This window comes from Brachypodium distachyon, chromosome 4, assembly GCF_000005505.3.
Source record: "Brachypodium distachyon strain Bd21 chromosome 4, Brachypodium_distachyon_v3.0, whole genome shotgun sequence".
Classification (NCBI taxonomy): Eukaryota; Viridiplantae; Streptophyta; class Magnoliopsida; order Poales; family Poaceae; genus Brachypodium; species Brachypodium distachyon.
In genome coordinates, this window is record NC_016134.3 from 36932845 (window position 1) to 36941882 (window position 9038).

Here is a 9038-nt window from a genome sequence, read left to right on the forward strand (position 1 = left end):
GACGGCCATCAGCCTCTTGCTCGTCCGCGAGGACGACGAGGCGGTCATCGAGGTCCGAGAGGACAGAGTTCCTAGTGGATCTGCGCCGAGCGGAGGAGTTCACCATCACATGTGCGAGGCCGTCCATTGCTCCAAGACCGACAAGTAGGCAGCGCCGGCGACGAACCCCTCCGCTAAATTAATTCGCTTATCTATAATTTCGGTTTATTAGATGTACTGGATAAACTTCGCTTATCTAACTTCGGTTTATTAGATGTATAGTATGAACTTCGCTTTATCTATGTGTGTTATGTTCGCTAAATTAGTTCATGTTTACATCTATTTTGGTTTGCTTCATCCCTCCAATTTTATGCGAATCCACGCTCGAATCTCTTTTTTCAAAATTTTCTGTTTCGAATTCGGTATCTGTTCTGCACACAGCTTTTCGCAACCGAGTATCCCGATTCAGTTCAACCGAACTTGGGCTATTCAGATCGCGAACTTGTATTAGTTGTTTGTTTGTTTCTTCGCTACCGGTCATGTCTGCATAAGGTTTTTGTGGTGTACTGCTGAACCAAGGAGTGGACAAGACGTCAACCTCGTCAGAGGCGGAGGCAGGGACCAGGCCAGCCCTGGCCCTAGCCCCCCCTATGATTTCGAATTTCTATTTTAGTACTTGTATAATCTTTGCAACTTCATCATATGAGCATCATATTCTTACGCTTTGACTCTCCCTGATAAATCATTCTTCTTTTCTGGCCCTCCCTATATTATTTTCCTGCCTCCGCCCCTGAACCTCGTCCTTCGCTCTCGCTGTAAGGATTTCAACTGAAATCTTAACCGTAAAACCTGGTATACTTAGAATGTACAGTGAGATACTAGGTGCAAATTGGAGAAACTTTTACAGCATGTTTGGATGTAGATATTGAGACCTGGTATTAGACATTGGCATTGACCCAGTCCCGAATACCAAGATTTTAGGTGTTTGGATGGTTTTGACATTGGGCTGTGATATTCGGGCTTAATATTGAACACCCGTCCCAAAGGCAAACTTTTGTCCAGCCCAATGTCGAGCCAAGTACCTCGACATCGTTGGGTATTTGGAAACGAGTACCGTTTCGACCAACACCCAGGTTCAATCTCCCGCTAAAGCAGTTTTTTTTCCTTTTTCCGATTTCCCTCCCTTTCGATTCCCTCCTCGGAGCATCTTCAGCAGGGCCCTTAAACAAGACCCCTATCCCGTTTTTAGGAGATAAAGCCAAAAAATCATCTTGAGCAGGGCTCCTACTTGGGCCCCTGGAAATACCACTCTGGCCCTCTGCTGGGGGCTCCCCGCCGCGCCGCCTTCCTCGTTCCGTGCGCCGTCGCCCCGTCGCCGCCCTGCGCAGCCCCGTGACCGCCCCGCCCTCGGCCGCCACCGCTTTGCTCGCGTTGCGCCCTCGTCCTCGTCGCCCGCCTCCGCCGCTGCGCCGCTCCCCTCCGCCTCTCCTTCTCTGCGCCGGCCTTTGCTGGCCACTTCACCGCCGGCATCTCCTCGGTCGTGGCCTCGTCGCCCCTTTGCTGGCCGTGCTCTGGCCCGCCGTGGCAACCTGCGTCAGCCGCCGGTGGTGAGATGCCCCCCCCTCCTCCAGAAGCTCCTTGGGGAAGAAGATGAGTGAGATGGGGAATTTTTTGACCCACTCACAAGGAGGGGTCCCACTGGTCAGTGTAATGGAAAAACTAAATATGCATGTTTTAAGTGCCACTGCTGAAGATAGCTCACATTGACTGCCTCCGACGGCGACGGCGCAAATCCAGATAGCGGCGTCCTCCCTCCGACGACCTCGCGCGCCCTTCCCTCCCCGGCGGCCTGCTCCGGTGCTCCGTCAGTCCGATTCGCCATGGCGGCAAATCGTCCCTACCTGTGTCCAGCGCCTGCGCTAAGCACAAGCACAAGCACAGCCACGGCCGCAGCCGAGCCCCTGGCTTACCTGCCGACGAGGGAATTCATTCACCGGATCTGCTGTCAGTGCTGTGTGTTAATCGCATGGATGGGCTGAGCTGTTGCTGCTGCTAGCGTCGTCTCGATTCCTTTGATTTGGCAGAGAACGAGGCCGCCGCAGAGCCAGCGCCGGGGAGCCATTTTCAGACCTCCGCGTTCCAGCAAGCAGCCCGACCACCCCACTAGCCTCCTCCTTCTTTTTGGGTATCAATTTCACAGTTTTTGTTTCTTTTATCAGATTCAGTTTTTCACATGTCATTTTTCCTGTCAAGCGGTGTGCTACTTAGCTTCAGATATGGGTCTCCGTATGATCGAATTAAAGCGGGCATGCGCATAGGATCAAATCTGTCCCAAATAAAACTAATTTTGTGTTATGTGATATATATAATTGCTCATGTATATTAAAATGTTACACAAAAAACATTAGCATATAATCATCGTTCTCATACATTTTCAATTCATCATTTTTACCGTCCAAATGGGATTTGACATTCAACCTCAATATCAAGTATGTGTTTTGAATGGCTAAACATTCAAACAAAAATATTGGCATTGTATCTCAATATCAATATCTTGCGACATTGGCATTAGATCCAATGCAATGTCAAGCCTCTCAATGTATACATCCAAACGAAGCCTTAAAGTTTTTGGACACAACTAGGTACCATCCCGTTCATTATCGCTCACAGATGTGTCCATTGGCATTAACGGTCCATATCTTGCTCAACGGCCCCGGTGCGCGCGTGCATCACGTTCGCCGTCGATCGATTAGGAAGAGGTCAATCCGTGTCCCACCTAATTATTCCCCGCGTCGAAGAACAAGATAATTCAGGCTAGATATTTTTGTATACGAATCCGTCCTCGCAAAAAAAAAGCTAGATTTTTTTGTGTTCTGGTGCGATGATGGTGGTCTAAATTGCTGGATGTCCTTTTAAATTTTACTTTCAAATTGGAGTTCAAAACCTTCCAGCCGTACTTATTCGTAATTTTAGTTTTGAATAGGAGGAACCAGTCTTAATTTTACTAAGTGGATAATCTTCCTGCTGTAAACTACTATACCTGGAAATCTGATAATCAGCTGAGAAGGAGAGCGGACAATAAGAAGAGCGAAACTTGTTTTAGAGCTCAGGCTCTTTGGAGCATTATTTATAAAAATGGAAATCATATACTCCCTCCGTACAACAAAAGATTTCTCAAGTTTGTCAAAATTTGGAGTATCTAGACATGACTTAGTGTACAGATGCATTCAAATTTTGTCAAAATTGAGACATCTTTTATTGTACGGAGGGAGTATGTGTATGTTCAAAGAGTTGTGAAATTTTTTTACAGCCCAAAACAGCCAAACATAGATGTATACTAAACCTGAAAATTTCATCAAGAAATATGCTAGTTTATGATCCGTGCAAAAACCATAAATTTGTGGATCTAGAATACTAGTATATATTCTTTAGATCTATTTAAAATAGTACGGAGTATATGTTTTTTTTAGCTCACAACCAATAATATTTTCTAGTGACAATTTACAAGATGTAACACACACTCATGTGTGCATGTATATTTGTTTTCACAATATTTTAAAACTTTTAAAATATGATTTTTTTTAAACCGGGTTCACTGAGCCAAAAAGTAAAGTTAATCCTAAATTCTTGACAATATGGATGTATCTATTATTAAAAAACGTCTAAATACATGTAATATTTCGATAACAATTTAGGATCAGAGAGAGTATGTTGGAAAGAAATTCCTTTTAGATCTTGGACTCTTTTTTTCTCGGACTCATTGGAGGCTTGGAGCCCGAAAGTTTGAAAATTGAACAGCACAAGACATACATGAGTGATCCTGAAACAGTTATTTAAAGGTCGCAGTGAACAAAAAGCTACTCTCTCTATGCAACAAAGGATGTCTCAAGTTTGACTAAATTTGAATGTATCTATACACTAAATTTGACTAAATTTTGACAAACTTGAGACATCTTTCGTTGGACGGAAGGAGAAGGAGTACAAAATATCCTCAGATAAACATACAAATCCACAATAATTAATTAGGGAACCCCCGTTTAAAGATCGCCCGTACGGTACGAGTCACGGGACGTGGCCACAGATGGACATGACACGGTCCCAGCCAAACTGCTGTGAGCATACAAATCCAGCAGCAAATAATGGGGCGAACATAAGGAGTTTTGCTTATGTATCTATGCTAATGGTCAATTAGAAATAACGACCCCGCTAAAACTAGTAATTGCTAATTTCTTAGCAATAGAAAGCGATAACCAACAGTAAATTATTCTTGCCTTAAAGCTACGGGTAAACTAGCAGTCCCATTGGTCCTATTTCCACATATCAATTGCCCTGCTCTAAAGTTTCGAGCCAAGCGGGGGTGTTGACCATCACATCTCCAGCTGCTTCATTGGCACTTCTTGGCCTAACCCGAGCCACGAGTCGTCACTATTTGCTTGCTTGAACGGCGCAACTGAGCTGTGAACTTGGTATGGCGCCTTTGCAATTACCCTGGAGTTTACGAGCACGGAAATGTGAGTGTCCTATACTTGATTAATTAATTCAACAGCTAGACATTTCGATTTTCGATCTAAAGACAACTGTTTAATTAATTTCCTTCATGAAAAATGTTTTAAATACAGCTCAGGTACCTGCCCTTTCTTTTCTCGAGAAACCTATGGAGTGAGTTCCTCCTCGCTATAGGCAGATCTGCAAGACAAGAAAAAGATTGGACCTTTGTCAGCTACAGCGTCATGACTTGTGAGGATTTCATATGGGAATTTACACTTAGTTGTGAACCAATTTCTTTCTTCTGCATTTTTACATGTCGCGGCTGGAGTAATTTGTACTACTAATGTGTACATTTTTTTTTGAGAAAAAGATCTTATTACTCCTCCAGCCTGCACATATACAGAACTGCAGAAGAGATAAGAATGTGTACCAGGAAGACTGCTCTGTGCAGGTTGGGGCAGGCTCTGCGGTACCGCGTTGCCGGTACCGGCCTTGTCTAGGGCGCCGTCGCCGGCGTTCGCCATTTGCAACAATTCCTTGACCTTGGCGGACGGGAAGTTGTCGACGACCACCACTTTTCCACCGTAAAAGATGGTCAGCTGCCGCGCCTCCTCTTTGGCTGCTAATTCTCTGGAAGAAAAATCAGAAGTTGTTAGTACTAGTACTGCTGAACTTTGACAGAAGACTATATGCATGTTCTCGATTAAATTTACCTTGTGTTCTCGGCATCTTGGTTCTCGGTTGGGAAGGCCCCGAGAAGCTGGCCAGTGCTGGCTTTCTCGAGGGAGAGCTCCACGTCCACGGCAGAGGTCTTCGCCGCGCTTGTCTCCTCGAGCCCCGACAGCAAGTTCATGGTCGTCGGCGGCCGGAAGGCTCCTGCAAAGACGAACAGCCGCACGTGTAAACTAAGTCTCACAAAGTAATCAGTCAAGAAGTTGCATGCACGCAGTACGCACGGAGAGAGCTAGCTAGCCCATCAAGAAAACCAGTTGAAGATTAATTACCTCCTCCAACGTCGGCAGCCGGCGGCATGTCGACGATGCCAGAAACAGCAAGGCCGCCCTTCTTCTCCCTGAGGTACCGGCTGAGGAGGTTGCAGGTGACGGCGAAGCTGGATCCTAATTTCTCCTTGGCCGCCGGCATCTCCTGCCCTATTCCTCCCACCTTCGCGTTCCCCTCCCCTTCCATGCGACTCATCTTCGAAAACAAAACGTACGTCTCTCTCTCCTGCTGCTAAGCTCAGCCGGCTACTAGGAAAGAGCGCTCCGTGGTTTCCTCCCTCCTTCTCCGCTAGCTCGCCTCCGACAGGATAGCTCTCCCTGCCCGTGTACTTTTCCCCCGGCCGCGCGCCTTTGCGCTTTAAAAATACTCCAGCTCTTCGTGATAAACGGCAAGTGGGACAACGACCGGGCCGGCCGGGGCGCGCGCCTGGAAAACGTGAGGAAATTTTAGGTAGGGGCCGTACTGTAGCTCACTGAGCGATGAGGTCTCCGTCCGTGACGGTCCAATCGAGGGAAAAAGGTCGTGGAGTGGTGGGCTGATTAAAATCTTTACCGTAACGTTGTCGTGGCAGCACGTGGGTTTTGAGCTCGTGTTCGGGCCGGAGCGGCGCGGCTAGCACGCTTGATCATTTGACCGGCGGGGCAGGGAAGCTAGCGGGAGCTCTCTCGGATGGTTTTTGGTCGATGAGCCGTCCTATGGGCGAGGAGGAGTGCGTACGTACCGGGGCGAGGAGACGCGACGTGTGACCAATGAAGGACATGTCGTGTTGCGGAGCATGCGTCCGTCCGTCGGTCCCGGGTCCTTTGCTGATTCCCGGTTGGTTGGTAATTTTAGTCGGGTTTGACGCTTTCGGTCGGTTTTTTTCAGACTTTGGCCTCCGGGAACCAGTTTTGCAAAGCTTTAGTACCTCCTTGCCACGATTCCAGGCTGCTGCAAACGGTAACTAAATTGCTGAAATTTAGTGTGTACGAAGTAAAGATTTACTGAAACTAGAAAAACTACTACTCCTAGTAAAAATATATATATTAATGCTTCACTTCCACTTTAGCACTGCGCGGAACACCCTGTGCGTGTAGGCTGTCCATCCAAGCCGGCCTGCACGCCATGACCTTGTACAAATATCCATAGTTACGCGTGTCGGGCGCCCAGCTAACCTGCAGAGCACCCCATATGGCCTGGAATTACAAAACTTAAAAAGAAAATACTACTGCTTCGTTCAACTCATATTAATTGTTTCAGATTTTGTATAAAGTTGTAGTGTACTAAATCGAAGCATGCAGCTGCCGTACTACCGCGAGTACCAACATAGGCGACGTATGCTGCTTGCTACGGACTGTTGGTCCCGCTTGTCAGCTGGGGAGGCAAGGCAAAGTGGCAAACGACCGTGCGTGCGCCGTGGCAAGCAAGCAGGTGCGGCGCCGCGCATCGTCGGCACAGCTCGGAATCGTACGACGGCGCCACCTCGTCAGTCAGGCGTCCCATGGGCCACGGGGGCCCCGATCAACCGCTCTACGGCCAGACCGACGGGAAGGTGACAGCGATGGATAGGCACACCTCGCCGGCCGCACGGAGACTACTACCCATGCATGATACGACCGGCCGGTCGGTCTGTGCCGAATTAATAAGTGCCTTTCCAACAAAGACACTAGGCGTCGCGTGATTCACATGGCCCGACTCGGAATTGCATGCCCAGATTTCTGCCACGATTCATGGTGCATGCGTGGGGACTGGCTGTGGCTGGTCTGGTTTGGCCAGGAACGGCAGGGTAGGCTGGCTGGCTGGCTAGTACTGGCCGGGTCGCTAGTCTAGTCGAGAATTGTTGCGTCAACTTGTTGGTGTTGATATTTTGAGCGGGGCGATCGACCACGTGATTCTTATTGAGCAGTATCGCGATGTCAATTTCTTTCCTCGGCATCCGCATACACTGCTGTGGACCTCCTGTTCTCTGATCTTTTGGGAGCACCGGACGGAACATCACTAGCAGGAGCGCAAGCCTGGGCCGTGCTTAACTTAACCACACTAGCAGGAGTATTTAGTTACTCCGTGTATTTACTAACACATGAGCCAATACAGTACTGCATACATGCAAGACTGAATTGTACTTCAAGCTTATTTGTACTGCTGCAAGCAAAAGAAAATCTCTGCCAATTCAGAAATGTCAAGTTAAAGTATGCCATTTCACCGTAATTTCGTGACAAAAACTCATCAAACAGCCACGTTATTCCCTTGGCAGACAGACCGATTATCTTGAGGCGGACTGCGCAGAAGTTGCCATGCCTAAACGGGACGGACCTTTCGGCGATTGCCCGGACAATTCAGAGGCTTCTCCCCGGGCACAAAAATCAAAAAGATAAATCGAACAGCGAACGTCGTTGCGCACGAGCTTGCCAGATTCACTAGAGAGGGTGTGTTTGCTGGTAGTATACTCCCGGAGAATGTTCCGGAGCGTGCCGAGTTTCAGTCCAGAACGATTGTAATGGGGTTTTTGGCACAAGTGTTTAATGTAAAAGAAAAACGGGACATGCAACTTTTTTTTGAAAGAGAGAACGGGACATGCAACTATTTCAGAGAGGATGCAATTTGTCTCTTATTATCACAGAAAGGGACGGCCCAAGCAGGAGCAGCTGCGTGCGCGAGGCTACGACGGGCTGGGCCTGATAACGTTCGGGCCCAAATTGCAATGATATTTTCTCTTGACCAACGGGCTGGTTCGGGCCAATTCCAGATATCGATTATGTGATCCTAAAATAGGAGAGCGTTTTCTTCTGGTTGTGATTATGAAAGGTTATTCTACTCCCTCCAATTCTTATCGAAATATTACATGTATTTAAACGTTTTTAAAAAATATATACATCTATTTTTGAGTAAATTGAGACAAGAATTATGAGACAAAGTGGATGGACGGAGAACGGTGTACTGGATGCGTTGGATCTTCCGGTAAGAAACGTCGGTGCTGGAGAAGATGATGGTAGCCTCGCATCGTGCAGTGCGCCGTGCGCGTCCTGGAAAACCTAGGTCAACTTCAAAGAGATGCCACGTTTGCTATCCCGAGGGCGTAAACCGTGGATCCAATGCTCCTACGCAGCGTATAAAGATTGCTGACAGTGAATCCCAACACATATTCCATTACTGCGTTCCCAATGTGAGATACTCACAGCTGGAGTAGCTCGTTACACGGTCCGGAGAAGGTAAAGACGCCACTGAAACTGAAGCATTGGTTAGATAACTTAGATTCTCTCGCTCTTGCAACTGAAGACAAGTAGCACACGCATCATGTGATCATCCTGTCATTCACACGCCGACCGGCCGGCCGTGACGAACAGTAGAGGACCTTCGGAGAGGTATCGGCTGATCGCACTTGCAGCTGTACGTGCATGATTGGGAGAACAGAGTGAACATGGCACGTGCAGGTGCGATCCCAACGGACGATCGATCATATCGATGCCCTTTGCCATGCCACCGCGCGCGCACGGTCCGCCGGCCGGCTCAGAAGACAGAAGCTCGATCTTGCCAAAGAGAAGGCCAACACGACGCACACGCCACGGCACGGGGGAATAATCAAGTCGCCG

The 9038-nt window shown here is 48.0% G+C and overlaps 1 protein-coding gene and 1 long non-coding RNA gene across 2 annotated transcripts; one reads left to right on the forward strand and one right to left on the reverse strand.

The window, feature by feature from the left end:
• Positions 1-1333: 1333 nt before the first annotated feature.
• LOC106866838 lies at positions 1334-2359 on the forward strand. The gene is made up of 2 exons (XR_001407787.2): positions 1334-1680; positions 1777-2359. It is a non-coding gene; the product is annotated as an uncharacterized LOC106866838 (long non-coding RNA).
• A 1549-nt stretch (positions 2360-3908) lies between these two features.
• On the reverse strand, positions 3909-5643 carry LOC100829745 (protein TIFY 10c). The gene is made up of 5 exons (XM_003578128.4): positions 5472-5643; positions 5181-5343; positions 4898-5097; positions 4608-4665; positions 3909-4467 (listed from the first exon to the last, which is right to left on the reverse strand). Exons 1-5 carry the CDS (start codon positions 5608-5610, stop codon positions 4347-4349), a joined length of 681 nt encoding a protein of 226 aa, XP_003578176.4. The 5' UTR covers positions 5611-5643; the 3' UTR covers positions 3909-4346.
• Between the last annotated feature and the right edge of the window lie 3395 nt (positions 5644-9038).